Source organism: Taudactylus pleione, unplaced genomic scaffold, assembly GCF_031769625.1.
Source record: "Taudactylus pleione unplaced genomic scaffold, aTauple2 ptg000029l, whole genome shotgun sequence".
In the NCBI taxonomy this organism is placed as follows: Eukaryota; Metazoa; Chordata; class Amphibia; order Anura; family Myobatrachidae; genus Taudactylus; species Taudactylus pleione.
This window is the reverse complement of record NW_028284431.1, coordinates 2,123,731-2,143,415: the sequence shown is the minus strand read 5'-3', so window position 1 is coordinate 2,143,415 and position 19,685 is coordinate 2,123,731. Positions and strand designations below refer to the sequence as shown.

General features: G+C 41.4%; 1 protein-coding gene across 2 annotated transcripts in view; it reads left to right on the top strand.

Moving 5' to 3' along the window:
• The window catches only part of LOC148539116 (formin-I-like), a 275,411-nt gene that overhangs the window by 129,109 nt on the left and 126,617 nt on the right, over positions 1–19,685 (top strand). For both annotated transcript variants that reach the window (XM_088451832.1, XM_088451833.1), the window contains one exon: positions 19,190–19,348. In XM_088451832.1, the coding sequence (XP_088307958.1) occupies positions 19,190–19,348 (159 nt within the window). The remainder of the gene's footprint in view (positions 1–19,189; positions 19,349–19,685) is intronic.

Here is a 19,685-nt window from a genome sequence, read left to right as displayed (position 1 = left end):
TAGTATGCAAAGCCTCCCACCCATTCCCAGATTGGGTTTGGGCTCTCGAGGTGGGGCTTGTGATACCTGGGAGTGACTTAGTGAGAGTGCCCGGAATGTTGCATGTCCCCTTCAGCCTGCCATGTCTGCTATCATGAGTACAATGGTGACAGGTGAGTTAAGGTTGTATGAGCAGTATGCGGCCACTGGCCAGTAGTGTCCTGTGGTGGAGGAGGAGGCAGCCTAAAGGTTTTGTGCAGCTTGAGCCTGGTTTTCTGGTAAAAGATGTGAGCCTTAGGTCTGCTTGAGCATGAAAATGGGTGACTCAGATGCCGCTGATGCATACAGGGCTAGGTCTGGTAGCCCTCTGATTTGCAACGGCTCTTAGCAGGCCTTAGCTCAGAGGTGAGTAGCTGTTGGGCTTCCTCAAGTGGAGCTTGTGGCAGCTCAGGCATTTTTTATCTTTAGTGGGAGCTTCAGCTGCCCTTCTGGCTTGCTCTGGGGCTCCAGATATGATATCTCAAACTTGCCCCTACTCTTCTCTCAGCATCTCAAACTGGCAACAGTTTATATTTACAATACTTGCAGTTATTATGTCAATTCAATTCAATCCTGACCTGTCAGTAGGATCCCACATTTCTGATTCTGAGCAAGATGGCCTTGCAGCAATGGGAATATACTCTTCTTCTGTTGTTGAGTCTGTCCATACACAGGGAGTATCTGAGGGTCTAACTCCTGCTACTTCGGGTGAGTTGGATCTTGGACCAGATCATTCTTGGGAGTAGCCAGTTGTCATTGGATACAGGTTTTGAATATGAGGCAGCGGATGCTGAGGCAGTTAAGGGTTTATTGTAGGTTTTGTTTCACTAGATTGCCAGGGCAGTGAGTACAGGTCACCCTTGGAATCTGCGGTCTGCTTTTGACTTGACACATGTTTAGGTCTTTTGCTGCCCCACTTGGCAGACCTATCTGTTACTTTTTGTATTGGGAATCCTTTAAATTCATGGGTTTGGCTCAAGATTGTATTTTACATCAATTGAAGTCTGCCCATAGGTTGTTCCATCTCGTAAGTGTTTTTTTTTAATGGTTCATCACGTATTTTCATTGATGTATTTAAACAGGGACAGGTGAACACAGTGTAGCTCACTGTCTTGATGATTTCCTTGTAATGGGATTTGCAGGCTCCTCCTGCTGCACAGATTGGCATTTTTCTGTCCAGACATTGTTTACAAAGTTTTGTGTTTCTCTTGCTAATGACAGGATACAGGGTCCAACATGTAGGCTGTACTATTTGAGTCTGATAATGTGGCAAAATTGCATGATATTATTATGCTGGCTTTAGCAAGGGACACAGTCACCTTGTACCAGGCATAGTCATTGTTGGGTATGCTTAATTTGTTCTGTTATTCCCATGAACAAGGCTTTTTATATAGGAAACATGAACATGCCACAGCAGGAGTCCTTAAGATGCACCATTTTATACTTGTTTTTTCAGAAATCAAGAGAGATCTCTTGGTTGGGGATGTCTTCCTTCTGCAGTTTAATGGGGCCCTTTCTTGGCTGTCCTCAGAGGCACCCAATCATCAGTTGTATACTGATGCAGCTGGTTCACTGGTTTTGGGACCCATTTCAAAGGTCATTGATGTACATGGACAGTTTAGTGGGTGGGAAGTGACTTGACCAAGACCCTGTTTCTGCTTGAGTTGTCCCGATCATGGTGGCACTGGAGCTGTGAGAAGAAGCAAGAACATAGCTTTCTGATGTGGCAAATTGGGAGTTTTGCAGGCAAATAATAATTAACATTACTTTGACTAAAATAAAGTGAAAAAGGGTGTTTTCACACCCTTTTCACATTATTTTAGTATCACCTATAGTTATTACAGGGCAATTGGAGTAGAATTCGTAAAATTTTACTCCAACCCCTATGTATCACTTATTTTTAGTAATCAGATTGCATTTCCTATAATTGTAATGGGAAATGTGATCTGGCCAATGTTACTAAAAATAAATTGTAAAAAAATATCGGGGAAAGCCCTGTGATAATAACGCCACCTGGAGGCGGCGTTATCCAGGGTCTCCTCGGTTACCGGCTGCCTACTCTGCTCTAACGGGGAGAGCAGAGCCGGGAGTCAGTTCCAGTAATCAGCTGTGTGGTCTAAACAGACCGCAAGCTGATTACTGTAATAAAAAAGAAAAAAAAATTGTCAAATTTTTTTTTACTTACCTGTGATCGGGCCTCTGGTGATGTCTCCCCTCTGGTCAGCTGGTCTCCCATAGTGCACTGCGGCCCAGTCATCAGGTGATCGGGTCCTAGTGCAGTATGGGAGATCACCTGATCGGAGGCATGGAAGACATCACCGGAGGCCCGGATCATGCAGGTAAGTGTAATTAAGGGAGGGGAGGGTTGCGGGGAGGGCGCCGGGGGTCAGCGATTGCGGGGGCGGGGCTTAGCAGGGGGTAGCAGCAGTGGCCGGTTGGCGCATGCGACGGGAACTTTTTCACGGTATTTTTTGCGAAAATACCGTGACTAGTGTGCGGAGGGGATTTGCAGGGATAGAGCTTTTTCGCAAGCTCTGTCCCTGCAAGGGATTTGTAGTAAATCCCTGTGATATTGCCTGAATTCCCAATGCGAATTCAGTCGATAATATCAAACTACAATCTGCATTCAATATGCGGATTGTAGTAAATAGACCCCTTAGGGAGAAATATGTTTCTGGGGATTACAATTCAATCTTAAATGTTTCTCTTTAGGTTTTCTTCAGAGGAAGGAACAGCCAGTGCTCTCACGTGTCAGGTTCATAGCTGATACCACTGATGCCACAGAGCATTTTTTGGCATCAATCACATTGCCAATAGCTATCAACAGCTGCAGATCCCTTGTTCCCATCATCCGGGATGGACGGCACGTGCTGCTCCTGGAAGATCCCTTCCATACCATCTGTGACGGATGATCCATCCACCCCTCTGCTAGTCACCGGCACCTATGCTCTGATTCTCATCCACTATAAGGCTAACCGGCAGCACAATGGCACCTCCTGGTGCATCAGGGATGAAGGATGAATTTACTAGACATGTAGGTCACCCGATACCACCGGTGATGAGCGCTGCCCCCTCCCCTCAAAAAAACAGGTGTTTTGGGGGAATACACAGCAAATATTAAATGATAAATGAGCCCTGATATGTGTTTGTATTTTATTTTCTTAGATATTGGGATTACCACTCCCATATGTAGTGAGCAGCATTTGGATTGATTCAGTTAGATTCTGAGGTACCTGTACCCCACCCCCCTCCCTTTTCTTCATCTACTGTATAAGTTAAGTTTGTTATGTTGTTATAATTCATTGCTATGAGGATCACAGGTTGTTATCAGCCACTTAGGAGTTTACAGCTTAATATTGCACACTTTGAAAAAGTCAAATGGCAGGTATTTGTTTTGTGCTAGAGTATGACTTTTCAGGATTACTTAGGAGGAAACTCTAAATAAATGCCTTTTTAAGTATATATTTAACCTGATGTCCCCGGATGCTCTCATGGGTTTCTTGTCATTCGGGTAGCACTAAACTGTAAATACAGTATAGCAGTCCTTAGAAAGATGATTTTTTATTTTCTGAATATGGGATTCTACTAGACAAGAACACTTACCAATGCCAGGGAGTAGGTAAGTATGTAGTGTGAGTGCGGGTGAGTGAATGTGTAATAAAGTTATAAAACACCTGGTGTGTATACTGTAATTTTTTTAAATATTTTTTTACAGTGGGGGCACAGATGCGTGCAGCTCTACTCGTGTTGCAGGGTAAGCTGGCTGGGACTTGTAGTCCCACTTTGAATAGCAATATCAGTACTTGATTTAACCATTACCACTGCACCCACTGCCACCAGAGGTGCAGTGATGAGATCCTCGGGAGGGGGAACCCCAGTTTTTTTGGGTTCCCACTTTCCAAGGATTGCCAGCCCTGGGCTGATCAGTTTGGAGCTAGGGAATTATTTGGCATCATGCTGTGCCCCCCCTTGCTGTGCCATTACTACCCCGGCTGGTTCAGCTTGGTGCTGGTTACAGTAAAAGAGGGGGAACCCCACATCAGTTTTCCCCCCATTTTTAAAAAAAAGTTAATCCTTTTAGAACAGTATAGAGCACAGAAGCATGCACAGATCACACTGATCTGTGCAGTGCTTCTGCACAACAAGCTACTGAGGAGGGGGGGGGGGGTGAGGCTATTTGAAACTTCTATTTTTCCAGAGCCTGCTCCATTCATCACGATTCTTGCTAAATTCCAGTGTTCTATTTCTGTCTATGGAAAGTACTTGCAAGTTGGTTCGATGGTGTATTGACTTCTGTTTATGTGTTCAGGCATGTTTTGCAGATACATTTGTGTTTTTACATCTGCGTTTGCTTTTAATAAATCTCCGTATTTGAAAATCAGGGCAAACTGTCATGGAAATGCTAACTCGGACAGACGCGATTTTTAATACATTTACCCCCTAGACTCCTCAATGAAATCATCATTATTTCAGGGAGTTTCCCTTCAGAAAGAGTCGGCAAGTATATTGAGGCAGCAGGATAGATCCCAGAGTTGGGACTGTCCTGTCTAAATTGGTACATTTGCAAGATATTGTAACGGCTGTACAGTATGTAGAATTTACACTCAGGTCCAGCGACAGAGGGGACAACGGGTACACCCATCCCAGGCCTCAAGGCTCAGAGGGACCCCAAGGTTCAGGGGCACAAAACAGATCAGCAGAATAAAAAAGGGTCTGGTCGCCCGTCCAGCGCAAGTACTGCAGCCACGCCCAGGTCACCTCCATCACTCACTGTCTGTACCGGCACTGCGACTCACACTCTCATCATAACACGACACTGCACCAGCCCCTCACTGCCGCCGCGGCCTCGGAAAACAACAGGACTCAGAGAAGCAGCCAGGGTGAGCAGGTTTTAGGAAGTAACCGCCGGCTGCCACTACTCGCCAGGTTTGATCAGTGATTTACTAAACATCATATCATACATCAAAGACAGGATCATATAGTGCATGCTCTGTCACACTACAAGTGCAGGTATGTACTGTTCATGTGTGCAGGGATGTAGGGAGCTGACCTGGGCCCACGGAAACGGGGCGTGACCTAATCGCAGGAGACATGGCCATGCTCCCTTAGAAAAAAAACTTTTTTGCAGTGCAGCTGCGGGGAGGGGGACGTTGTGAGCCCCTCGGCTCGCTGGAAATCCAGGGGGGGTATGATCAGTGTGATTGCTCCCCCCACAGGCAGAAGAGACTGCTGCTGCTCAGTCTCCCACTGCAGCCCAGCACACAGCAGCGTGTGCTGGGCTGCTCACAGGTAGGTGGTGGTGGGGCGACGTCCGACCCAGGCCCCTGTCGGAGCTCTCCAGCAAGCCCAGCCTGGGTAACTAGTACCCGCTCCCCCCACCCTTCTCGGCACCCCTGCCTGTGTGGGAATGCATTCTTGTACTTGTAGTCTGTGCTTTAAATAGGAATGTGTGAGTGGTGGTGTCACTCACACTTACACCCAGAGGGAAGATTCAACAGCTATTTGCAGATAGGTGAATAACCATTATGGATGTGCTAGGTGATTGTACTAGTTGCTAAAGTTTGTTGTATCTGCCTGTAACAATAGGGAAGGGTGCCACTGAAGTCCATGCGATTGTGCTAATAATAGGAAACATACAAAAAAGCTATTGGAATTCACCTTTGTTTCCATAAAGTTCCCTGTTAGATGTTATATCTACACCTGAACATATACAAAAAGAGTAGTAACTTATTATGTGAAACATGTGTTATAAGAATTGGCTTTATTGTGACTCTCTGGTACACTGTTACACGCTCTCATACAGTATCATACAGTACTGTCAGCTTAGGTTTAGGATATTGGACGTTAATGACATGTAATTACAAATGGGGAGAAGGATATTAATGCAGCTCTGGGAGGATTCTCAATCCTACAGTGAAAACAGCAGTTTAAAATATTCATGGGGTTTTTGTTCTCTGGGCAAAAATGGTCCCTGAATTAATGAGTTGTTAGTGTTACAAAATAGCCACAGAAGTTTGAGATCTTTAAATTACATTTACAGTACCATTCAGTAAATGAACATGGACATGGTATAGACTAATTAAATGGACATGGTATAGACTAATCATATATGCAATCCTGGTTTATGACCTTGTGGATTTTGGTATGTGAAAGATTTTTTATTTTTATTTTGGTGCCATATTTATTCAGCAAGCATATATAAACATACAAACACATCTACTTTGTTTCTGTAAACAACACTATGGGGATGTATGGTTGAATATGGACTCGCATCAGTTTGCAGTGAGTTTGACGCGAGTCTGTACTTGATGAGAATCAAACCTATAGCATATTCACATATAAATAGTGCAACAGAAATACAGTGCCACAATATTTTGCATGCGCAGAACGAGGCGGTCATTTTCCGTTGTTCTGTGCAGCGCTGACACCCGACGCGGGACCACAGACAGGTGAGTTTAAAATAATATGGGTGCAGGGTGTGCGGTGCAGGGGCCCCCTGGGTGTGCAGGTGCAGGTGTGTCTTACCGTTTAAATGTCGTTACATGGGCATGCATAAATTATCCATTGTGATTACATATGCTGCATGAGAGCTCTCTGCGTGTCATGAGAGCTGCAGTGTTTGCAGCTGGTCAGACCTGTCACAAGGTCGAAAAAAAACTAAATTGCCAGTTTGAAATTCCAATAATGCGTAAAAGTTGTGGGTCCATAACAGTAACTCATATGCAAAATTTCAGCTCAGTCAAATAATTTTTTACTATCCCCAGCAGGCGTTTGAAGTTTTGAAATTTTGACACAAACGAGGATCTTTTGTAATCAGGTGAAGGCACGGTTTTGGGGCACAAATTTTGGTAATGAAGTTGTTTTAGGTGAAAACGCTTCAGTTGAAATCAGTTTGCTACAAACCTTCGGGGTAGACGTTTAAGAGGGGTCTGTGCCCCCTCGAAAAAAAGGTAAAAATATTGCAATTTTCCACTAAATGCCATCTTTGCCACGTGTGCTCCTAAGATCGACTGGCATTATTTTAAGGTACTCTGACGTATATAAAATATTATTTTCTAGGAGGTAGGGAGTAGGGTTGGACATCGGAGGCCCACTGTCAAATGCTGGCTGGACTTCCACCATTGTAACTTTCAATACGATGGTAACTAACCACCACATCCAAAGTATTCGATGGTAAAAACTATTTATATGATTTGCATCATTGCATCAGAAATTTCAGTGGTGGAAGTCCAACTCATATATAATATTTAGACCAGCAGGAAGGAGAGGCACATTCAAACAATACCAGGGAAATCACATTATTTATCAGAGATTACAATCACATGCAACATGCAAACTGCTTGAGATATTTGCCAGCTCCCATCCACCTTACAGAACTCAAAAGAGAAGTAATGATTCCACATGGCTAGGACAGAAAGAAGTTTCATTTTTTCCTGGATGGCACTGCTCTACAGGTCTAGGCCTCTGCATAAAGGACTGCAGGCCTCTGCAATAGGGACTGTTCATAGTTGACCACACTTATTTCATTAATAAGCACATTTATTTTTAACACAGTGACAATAATATCTTTAGCTATCCATATCTTTATTGTTTTCAATAGCTCACTGCCAAAAATTATTAAATAATACACTGCCCTAATTATGCAAATAGTTACTACAGTCTTTACCAAAAATGTATATTAAACATTTATGTTTACATTTTTTGTTAAAATGTATACCCTTACTTGTGTAAGATGTGTGGAGCCTGCTAGAAAAGAACTGGTGGCAATGTGATAAAATTCTCTAGCGTGACAGGCCTTCAGCACAACACAGAATGGGGTCACCTTCTACCAGCATGGGTGGATTTAAGGGTCAGGATGCCCCTAGGGACAACAGTAATGGACACCCTCCTATCCAATTTTATTATATTCATTCATCCTCATTTGATAATTGGAAATTTAATATAATAATAAAAAAGTAATGAATTATGACATTTTGTGTTATTTTTAAATATGTTTACATGCATATTTAGTTTACTAAGTAGGACAGCTTACAGGTGCAGTTTGTGCATGTCCTACCTGGTTCTAATCCTCTCAAGAAGCCACATGGTACAGTAGAATGGACATATTTTTTAGTTACTGGTAAATTTTGGTATGCCAATCTTGAAACAAGCAACCAAGTGCCGCGCTTCAACAAGTGGCGCCCCTAGCCATGTGCCTACTTGGAAATAAACCACTACACAGATTACACCATTGGCCGGGAAGATAGGCAATTTTGGTGGGAAATTAGTATTTTTGTAAACAGTGCTGTCTGCTTATGTACCTGGGGAACCAATGGATGGTGCGTACCTGGCAAACCTCTTCGCACCAGTCCCTGTAGGGAAGACAAAGGGGTCGCGAGCATAGTGTCCAAAATAAAAGCACTCCATTGGCCTAATGACAGAGTTTAAGAAGGGGTCACAGGCCAAGCACTATGTGAAGAGTCCCCTTGCAGTGCCAGGTCTACCATCTTTGGGTCCTATTGCCATGGCACCTTCTTCCTCTCTTTTGTCTTTGGGAGTGTTTCTCTGCTTCCTCTTCACTGGCAACTGAAGGTATTCCTTATGGGTCGATTGGGTTGTCAGTATTGGCAGATGCCTACAAGTTGGTAGGTTATAGTGTAAATCTGAAGGAAAGATGTGAAAATGAAGATAAAAGCGCTTTCTAAGAAAATTACAAATATATTTATAGACAAGATAGGAAAAGTCTACAAAATAATATCAAAGTGCTTGGATAGCCCAGTGAGCAACATTGGATCAACTGTGAGGAAATGGAAGCTGCATCAAAGTTGCTCAAAATTCAGATCTCAATCCAATGGAAAATCTTTGGCACTGTTTGAAATTACAGTTCACAAACATCAACCAACCAACCTGCGCAACCAGGAGCAAATCTGTAAGTAAGAATGGGCAAAGATTACTTCCCAAACATTGTGCAAACCCGGTACAAACTCACCCCAACAGGCTTAAAGAAGTTATTGAACCATAAGGTGGTTTCATCGAGGACTAGTCTGCAGGGGTTAAATCATTTTTCAGTTTTTAGGTTTATCTTTTCTAAATCCACAGACAAAATGAATGATGAGTTTGAAAATTCACTTTAACAGCCTATTAGTTCACAATAAGGGGTAAATTTACTAAGAATCGAGTCTGGGAGAGTTTGCTTTTTTCTTCATCTCGATTAGCTATGCCGAAACTCAGGTGATTTGAGGTTCCTGAAACTCTCACATTTACCAAGAAGTGAGTTTAGCTGAGAGTGAAATGTCTGATGGTGAAGCAGAACGAGATATCTCCCCCAAGTAGCAAGTTTTGCAGGAGATTACTCACCCGAGATTGCAGTGTCTTCTCTCTGCAAAACTCTCCCGAGCAAGCAGCCTGCACATATCAGTGAGGTATGTGTAAGCTGCTTTTGTTGTAGCTGTAAAAAAAATGGGTTAAATGTTTGTTAAAAAAAAATGACATAGGGTCCCCCCCTAAAGCTTAACCAGCCCCGGACCTGTCAGCCATTCCTGGTTTCTAAAATAATGGGGAACAAAATATGTAGGGTTCCACCGTAAATTAGAAACCAACACCAGGCTGCAGGGTTAGTCCTGGTTTTAAATATAGGGGTAAAAATTTGCGTAGGGTACCCCTATATTTAAAACCAGCACTGGACCCAAAACGGCAAGGCTGTAATACCACAACCCACTCACACATACTTGCCTGCTGCCAGATGTTTCTGTCATCTTCTCCAGTAGATTCCACGGCTGTAGCTGCAAAAAAGATTCTATACTCACCTAGAACCTGGCACTGGTCTCCGTAGGATCCCCGGGACTTGGCAAAACAAAAAAACAAATTCCGACCAGACAGACCCAATATCTGTACATATGTTGCCACACATACAGATAACTCGCGAATGCCAGTTGATGGGACATCACAAGGTTTCCCATGTTCCGCCAGCCAATCTGTGGCCACTCTACAGTTAGCGGCCGCTAATTGGCTGGCGGGACATGCAAACACCGTGCAGTCCCATCAGCTGGTATTCGCGAAGTATCTGTATGTGTGGCAACATACATACAGATACTGGTTCATGGCTCGGGTAAGTAGTTTTTTTTACCATGTCCCAGGGATGCTACGGAGACCAGCGCCAGGATATAGGTGAGTATGCAATCTTTTTTGCAGAGCCATTCATTAAGGATTCTACTGGAGAAGAGGACAGAAACATCTGGCAGCAGGTAAGTATGTGTGAGTGGGTAGGGGTATGAAATAAAGTTATACTTGTCACGGTGTGTGTTTTGTCTTTTTTTAACTATTTATTTTACAGTGGGGGTACGGGTGCCAGCTGCTTGCTGGCACTTGTAGTTCCACAAGTGCCAAAGTGCAGGCATGCTGGCACCTGTAGTCCCACTGTAAAATACAATAGTTTAATTCAATTCTTTACATTATTACCCCCGTACCCAATGCTCCAAGGGTGCGGGGAAGAGCCACGGGCTTCAGCCCAAGCCTGGGATTAAGAGAGAGGGGGGACCTTTTTTCGGGGGACCCCACCTCACCTGAGATCCCCGGCTTGGCCTAACTGGCTTGGGCTGATAATGCTTTGGCTCTGGAGCCCAGGTATTAGGGTCTCGGGCTGTGGCATTATAGCCCGGGCCATTTTGGGTCCGGTGCTGGTTTTATATATAGAGAGTACCTATATTTTAAACCAGGACTGGCTCTGCAGCCTGGTGTTGGTTTCTAATTTATGGTGGAACCCTACACATTTTGTTCCTTGTAATTTTAGAAACCAGGATGGCTGGCGAGTCGAGGGCTGGTTAAACTTTTGGGGGGGACCCTATGTCAATATAAAAAAAAAACTTTTAACCTTTTCTTTCCTGTTTACAGGCAGAAACATAAATAGATCACAGTGATCTGTGTATGTTTCTGCCAAACTCGCAGATCACAGGCAGGTGTATTTATTTCACAACTTTTACAGGAGAGTTTTCCCATCTCATGAGAGTTTAGAAACTCTCTGCTTGGTAAATTCCAGAATCCTATCTTCACTAGTGAAGAGGTTCTCGAGTTTTGACGATGGTGAATTGAGGAGAGTTTGCTAACTCTCCAGTATTTTCTCGTAGCAAAGGAAATCTCTCTCCCGAGTTTGACATTAGTAAATTTGAGAGTGGGAAAAAATTACCAAACTCTCCAGTTTGCAAACTCTCCCAAACTCTCACTTTAGTGAATTTACCCCAAGGTGTAATAAATCTGTGAAGTAAAAACAGATCAATCAGTATGATATACTGTATACAGGATGCCTCCGCATCAACATGAGGCAAACAAAAAGAGCAAAAACATAGTAAAATATGCAGAACCTGTAAAAAAGAAAAAATGCACTCAGAAAAAAATATTATTTAGATGCAGCAAGCCAGCGACAATTGTTCATTAAGCCCTAATGGAGATACAGTCTGTAACTGATATATCCAAAATTATTCCTTTTGTAGCAGCATTCTGCCCCGATCTCTACCCCTCATCCTGGGAGAAACCCAGTCAATCATCTTATACTTAAGACACGCCAAGTTGTGACAATACTGTTTAAAATGTCTGTATACCAGGAAGTCCGAATTTTTGCCCTCCAACGCTAGCCTTATAGAGGAACAATGAAGAGCCATACACTTTTTGAACATTCTAGTAGTTTTACCTACATATAAGAGTCCACAGGGGCATTTGATGTAATAAATGACAAAGTGTGAGGTGCAAGTGAGTGCGTATCTGATTCTATATTTTTTACCTGATCTTAGCCATGAAGAAGTCAGCAAACGAAAAGCGTTGGGAACCATACCTCTTGTCCTAGGAGCAAACATATTCCTTTATACCCTGACTCAGATAAGCCATTATTTTATTCTCCTGCAAAAAACATATTTTTTACTCATTTGTATTTTATTGAACTGGCAATGTTTTATTGAGGGAACTCCCCTAATATAGGATTTCCATTGCATATATACATGTTTCTTTCTTATTTTTTTTTTTAAATCCCTGAAATAATTGTACACCTTTTTAACTTTATATTGGGATTTACACTTTTTATTGCACTGGTTTTATGCTGTTAAATTATTCAAAAACAGATCCTCTTTGCATAACTATGCACATTATTTAATAGCACTTTGCACATAACGTTTATTGTATATACAAAAACCCAGTTGTTGGAATATACCTTATATAACAACACTTTTGTACACAACAAGTGGAATTGTCGCCCAAAGTCAACCCCCCCCTTCTCTCAGTTACAAGGTAGTATATCACCAATACTACATACTATTGACACAGAGCTGATGCCCTTTTAGAGTACCAGCCTTATCCGTACTTTTTACCAAAGTTTGGTATCACTTACCTTTTATTTTGTTTATTGCGAATCTTTACTGGTGCTGAATCCACATAAATCTTTATATATATATATATATATATATATATATATAATGTGACAGGAAATCACATATACCGGATAAAAGTCCAACACTCTTTGCAGCTTCATACAGAAGACTTTCCATTCAGGTTATTTAGGCAGTTCTCCAAAAAGCATATGTACAGGTTCACATCAGCTCATAGTTGCGCAGTAATATGTCAGCATATCAGCATAGCAGCAGCAGTTGATATCACAGGAACATTGGCCCTGATATCCCACACCCCCTTCTGGATGCTAGTCACCGTCAGAAGCCCCAAACATTTATATAATTTTTTTAAAACTTTTACTAAGGAGAGCTTAAAGCTGAAGTATGGCCTATAACTCCACTGTGCATGCATGTACCAGCTGGCTATTAGTGGTAAGTCTCAGTATTGTAGAATTGGCAGAATATCACTGCTGCCCAGGCGATATATTATAAAACTGTAGCAATTGCTGTTTTTTTTATCTCCTCTATAAGCAGCTATAGAAAAATCTGATTTATCACTACATATTAAAAAATAGACCCATTAATGATTTTACTTTGTTCTTGGTCAGTAAAATATAAAGATAAATTGCACCTTTCTGCAAAAAATAAACACGTTTTGTTCTATACCCAATAACTCATCTATGCCTTAGGTAATACAGTCATATGTGGCATTCCATAGTAGAAATATTTGTGTATCAGCCCCTATGTGTGCAGGTACCTCATGTATTACTCTAGGTATGCTGAGATCTCCATTGACCATTTGCTCTCTTTTAATTATTTGCTGTACCTCTTTCCTGTCTCCCTTGCAGGGGGTGTTATGTTCAGAAGCTGACTAAAACCTAAGAAAAAGTTCTCCAAAATAAGATTTTATTGCCCTGTCTTCACAGAACATGATTAGAGTCGTAGGGGTATATTTATTTGTTGCAATATGAGTTGTGTTTTGTGAAACTGTATATATTAGTTATATAATAAAAAGCTTGTTATATTATATTATATCAAAAGCAGTAATTCAAAACTGCGCTTCTATGAATTCATATTCATATAATACAACCTTCATATAATACAACCTTCATATAATACAACCTTAGAAAACAGGCACACCCTGATAGCCTGGAGATAATATATAGAAAGGAAAAAGACAGGACAACCAGCGCTAGCTCATAGAAATATGAGTATACTACACAATGTGTTGAATCCAATCCAGCTTGTATCATTTAGTTCTGAGGGGTGAAAGACCAAGACTTACATTAAAATTCTCACCCGAATGTCCAAAAAGGTATCTTTCCTTTCCTTTATTTTTCACACACACATCGCTAGATGATACACCAGATATAAATGTTAAAAAGGAGACACTTACATTAGTATTCTGTCTAGAGTACCCATAACAGTTTATTTAATCTTTAGCTCCTGTGTCATGTCAACTGTAAAGCATCCTGAGACCATTCATGTGGGGTTGCTTCTCAGCCAAGGGAGTGGGATCACTCACAATTTTGCCTAAGAACACAGCCATGAATAAAGAACGGTACCAAAACATCCTCCAAGAGCAACTTCTTCCCACCATCCAAGAACAGTTTGGTGACAAACAATGCCTTTTCCAGCATGATGGAGCAACTTGCCATAAGGCAAAAGTGATAACTAAGTGGCTCGGTGAACAAACCATCAAAATTTTGGGTCCATGGCCAGGAAACTTCCCAGACCTTAATCCCATTGAGAACGTGTGGTCAATACTCAAGAGGCGGGTGGACAAACAAAAGCCCACAAATTCTGACAAACTCCAAGCATTGATTAGGCAAGAATGGGCAGCCATCAGTCAGTATGTGGTCCAGAATTTGATTGACAGCATGCCAGGGCGAATTGCAGAGTTCTTGAAAAAGAAGGGTCAACCCTGCAAATATTGACTCTTTGCATAAACTTAATGTAATTGTCAATAAAAGCCTTTGACATGAAATGCTTGTAATTTTACTTCATTATACCATGGTAACATCTGCCAAAAAGGTCTAAACACTGAAGCAGCAAACTTTGTGAGAACTAATACTTGTGTCATTCTCAAAACTTTTGGCCAAGGCTGTACAATTGTTTAAGGGATTCAATTAATTGAAGCAATATTTGTGCATCAACGATACAGCGCAACTGGCCAGCAATTAGTAAATTATAAGGACTTGAGTTTTCCTAAAACATATGTTATCATTTTTATATGACAGTCAAAAGTTAATTGTATTTATTTACTGTGCTGAACTAACCAACTTCATTTGTAGACTAACAGCCCCGGCGACTGAAAGGTTCCAGTAAAATAAATATTACCGGGTTCATGTAAATCTCTCAATACAGCATTGTTATTGATATATATTGTTTGTAAGGTACTAAGCTGAATATTGTTATCAGTAGTCTGGCCTCTTGCCCTTATACTCCTTATTGTTAATAAACCTATAAGTGGTTATGATGCCATTTGGTCTGATATCTTGTGCCGTTATTGGGGATAGTTACTCCCAGAAAACCAGCTGAAAATGTGCTTCTGGATAGAAGTCCAGTACACTAAGGGCTCTATTTATTAACATTATTTTTACTAAAATAAAGTGAAAAAGGGTGTTTTCACACCCATTTCACATTATTTTAGTATCACCTACAGTTACTATAGGGCAATTGGAGTAGAATTCGTAAAATTCTACTCCAAGCCCTAAGTATCACTTATTTTTAGTAATCAGATCGCATTTCCCATAATTGTAATGGGAAATGTGATCCGACCAAAGTTACTAAAAATAAATTGTAAAAATGTACTGGGGAAAGCCCTGTGATAATAACACCACCTGAAGGTGGCGTTATCCAGGGTCTCCCCAGGTTACCGGGCTCCTACTCTGCTCTAAAAGGCAGAGCAGAGCCCGGAGCCAGCCCCAGTGATCAGCTGTGTAGTCTAAACAGACCGCAAGCTGATCTCTGCTAAAAAAAAAAGAAAAGAAAGTAAAACAAAAAATGTACTTACCTGAGTCCATAGACCGGTGGTTGAGGATCCGGTGATGACTCCCCTCCGGTCAGCTGGTCTCCCATGGTGCACTGCTGCCCGGTCATCAGGTGATCGGGTCCCAGTGCAGTATGGGATATCATCTGACCGGAGGCATGGAAGACATCACCGAAGCACCGATGACTGCAGGTAAGTGCTATTAAGGGAGGGGGGTTGCGGGAGGGGGTCAGCGATCGAGGGGGGCGGGACTTAATGAATGGGGCAGGGCTTAGCACCGGGGGGTTGCAGCGGCGGCCGGTCGGCGCATTCGCGGGCACTTTGTCACAGTATTTTTTGCGAAAATACCATGACTAGTGTGTGGATGGGATTCGCAGGGACAGAGCTTTCTCGCAAGCTCTGTCCCTGCAAGGGATTTGTAGTAAATCCCAGTGATATTGCCTGAATTCGCAATGCAAATTTAGTCGATAATATCACACTACGATCTGCATTCCCAATGCGAATTGTAGTAAAAAGAGCCCGTTGTCTGATATTTGTTAGCCTGCATTAATAGCGTGACCGGGTTGTCACAGAAGGTGCTAGATAAATGTTAAGTAGAATCTGATTGGTTTCTATCTCCACTTCTAAAAATCTGCACTTTACTAAATATACCCCCTATACTATGTTTAGTAAGGAGATGGATACATCCAAAAAATGGCTTTATCCTTCATATTTGTGAAAGTGTCTACATAAATGTATTATTAGTGAAAAGTAAAAAATGCAAAATACATCTTACACTGAATATCAAACAGAAAAAATAGGTTCCAACAGAAACCACATTAACATAATGTCTCCTTATTAGATTTCTTTTTTAGTGATGTATCAATAGGTACATTTGTATGTGTGGGTTGCATACCTTATTGTACTTGTGTAACTATGGGCTGTATAAGCCCATAGGTATATTCTTGGATATACTGTGTGTCACATCCTTTTAATATTTACACTGCCTTTGTGAGTGAACAATGGGCCTGATTCACTACTGATCGCAACTGCGAGTACACATGCAATCAGCCGATTGTTACATTCTGCGCATGCAAATGCATCGCAGTGCGCGAACCAGCCACTGTAATCGGGACTGCGATCGCAGTGACTACACAGACCCATCGCAGAGTGATTGACAGGAAGTGCCGTTTGTGGGTGGTGATGGGGGGTGGTTGGCGAAATGCAGGCGTGCCAGTGCGTTTCAACGCTGTTGCAGGTACATGCATAAATTAGTCACTGCGATGCCATATGCAGCCTGAGGACTCATAGCGTGCGATGAGGTTAGCAATTTCTGAGTAAGGTCAGAGCTTGTGCAAGTGTGCGTGAGGCTGCGATGGACTTGATTGTACCGATGGTTTTGCAGTCTTGCTAAACATTACGGATGTGTGTAAGGTAAAGTGGGCGTCCTTTTGTTATGCCGCGGCGGCATAGTGATCACATAGGGATTAGCATACTATCACAGTTGAACTGCATGCCTAATCGCTATTGCAATCGCAGTTGCGATCGGGAGGGAATCAGGCTCAATATCAGAGGGGGAAAACTGATATTTTAACATAATCATGATGGAAAAAAAAAATATATATTTTACACTGGGAGACCAATCTCTTTCTGCACTCACTTGTAAGATAAGAAATTGAGTATATTTTCCCTTTACTGTTCTTCCCAGACTCACAGTCAGACAGCTTGGCTATTCTAAATGCTAAATAACTATAAGATAGGGTATTATTTGGTTATTGATAGCTCTGATTGACTTCAATTTATAGTTTGAAGGAGGTCAGGGTGTAATCTAATGCTGCATACACACGTAAAGATGTTCTGTCCAACCAGCAAATTAGTTGATTGGTTGGAATGAAAATCTGGTAACGTATGGGAGTAACTGATGATCAGCAATTTGCTCCAAATGCCAGAAAACAGATGAAAATGGTCATCAGACAAGTTTGTTAACTGTTTGATCTAATCAGTTTGTTCAAACAACAGTTTTTGTCAATTTTCCGGCATTTGGGAGCAAATTGCTGATTGTCATTTGCTTTCGTACTTTACCATATTTTCATTCCAACCAATCAACTAGTTGGATGGTTGGATAGAAAATCTTTACGTGTGTATGCAGCTTAAGGCTTCTTGTAAAAGTGTAAGAGTGTCAGCTCTTGAAACAAACCTTGCCGGTAGCAAAATGTAGAAATAAACAGTGAGCATGTGATATAAAAAAGGAATTAATAATTACTGCTAGAAAGACCAGGTTTTCATATGATTAACCCTTTGTCAGGATTAGGTGAGAAATACTCATGTTAATAATTGTCCCATGAACAAGCTTGTTGCCACTGAACCACTTTGACATTTTCAAGCATCTCTAATGTCACCTGCAATGATTTCCCCACTTAACAGTGAGCAGTACTACACCAGGTATAAGTCTAAAATTGTCTTTTACACTTTCTGGCAAAATTCTGCAATGCATGACATGGTAGATTTATTTCACCTATCTAATGCTGCTTTTATGGTTTATCCTGACCTCATTGTGATGATTTCAATAATTAGCATGTCTACCATTATCAGTGTCTATTTAAGAAAGGTGTTTTCACCAAGACAGGCTCTCAAATTTGGGGCCGGTGCATGCGTCCTTGTTGCATATCCCCTCCCAAACCCCCTGCTTCTTACCTTTTATGCAGGTCAGGTAGAGCAGCATTTCTTCCTCCTGGGACTTTCATAATATCCAAGCTTCATTACCAATATGAAGGTAAGGAGATGCTCATTGCGGCCCCTCCATGTCAAAATCTAGTACTCTGACAGTAAAGGTGCGTACACATGGAATGATATATATCAACGATATGAACGATAACGATATAGTTCGATGATATATCATTCCGTGTGTATACGCAATGAACGACTAACGATGCGCCTCCCGTGGACAACAAAAGATATCATTTGTCGTCCGTGCTGCAAGCCCAACCTGGACGATATCGTTAGTTTTCCATATGGGTGAACGATTGATGGTCATTGGTCGTTCATGATATCTTGGTTTGTGGATGAACGATATCATTCATCCAGCACACCGAGAATTTCAAGGGAGATCGTTCAGCGATATTGTTCTATGAACAGATTGTCCCGTGTGTATCCAGCATACATTACTCATTCAGTGATTTAGAAATACCATAAATCCAGGACCTTAGACGGCCTCCTAGGTTTGCCAAGTGGTAGCCACAGCCCTGGCCGGTATGCGTTCGACTTCCCGGCGGAGGGGAAGCTGACGTTTACAGTACCGGCGTCAGAATACCGAAGCCAGTCAGAATACCGGCGGGTCATTTGGCAGTTATATATAAGGGATTAAAAGTGGCTAGAAACTTCCATGGACAAATCACATGGAGCCAGCTGGCAGCCCATCACTACGTACAAGTTTTATACCAATGCTTACAGAGGAAGTATGATGATGTTGTTGGTCATCATCCTTTTTTAAACTAATAGAATGTTTGTGAATCTGTGTCAAACCTCTAACTACACAGAAGCTGCCAGCAAAAGATATGTAAAAGAATAGTAATATAAATGTTTATACAAAAATTAACCATTCTCAAAACACATTATCAGACTGAGCAATGATTATGAAGTTTGGAGTCCAAAATTAATTATAAACAGTTAAGTGTTTAGTAATCATCATGTATGCTCAACTTTATGAGCACTCAGTTATCTATATGTATTTTTTTTCTAGTTCAATATATTTTGAATTTTTTTTTTATACAACTCATTAATGATTTCTGGAAATATTTTGTTGTTTATTGGTGATGGATAAAATATATAATTACCATGCCCTATTTTATAGATATCTGGTATACGTGAAGAGAGATGAACTTATATTATATTGCTCCCAGCAACTGGAACCAGAAAAAAGTACTGTCAGCCTGGCAGATTGCTCGGTGTCTGCTGAAACACACAATGCTCTCCCCACGTTCTCAGTCCAAAGCAATGGAAACAAGTACATGTAAGTACTCCAATGTTTTGAAAAATGTCTATAACTCTACAAGTAACATACTGTAAGACAAACCCAGAGAGGAGAAATAGTTCATACAAAAGGGACACATTTTCAATTTTACATATTTGTCACATTTTTGTGACTGTATGTGAACAACATTTTTTAAAATGCGATGTGTAATATTGCCTCCATCAGCACTTTTCAGTAGAATTGTGCACATTTCTCTGACAGAATTTGACTTTAAGGGCTAAATTTAATAGCTTCAATCCTCAACCGCTGTGGGGATTTAGGTGAGTCACCCTGTATTTTTAAAGTTGCAATCATTTTAAAGGCTAAACTAGCTTGG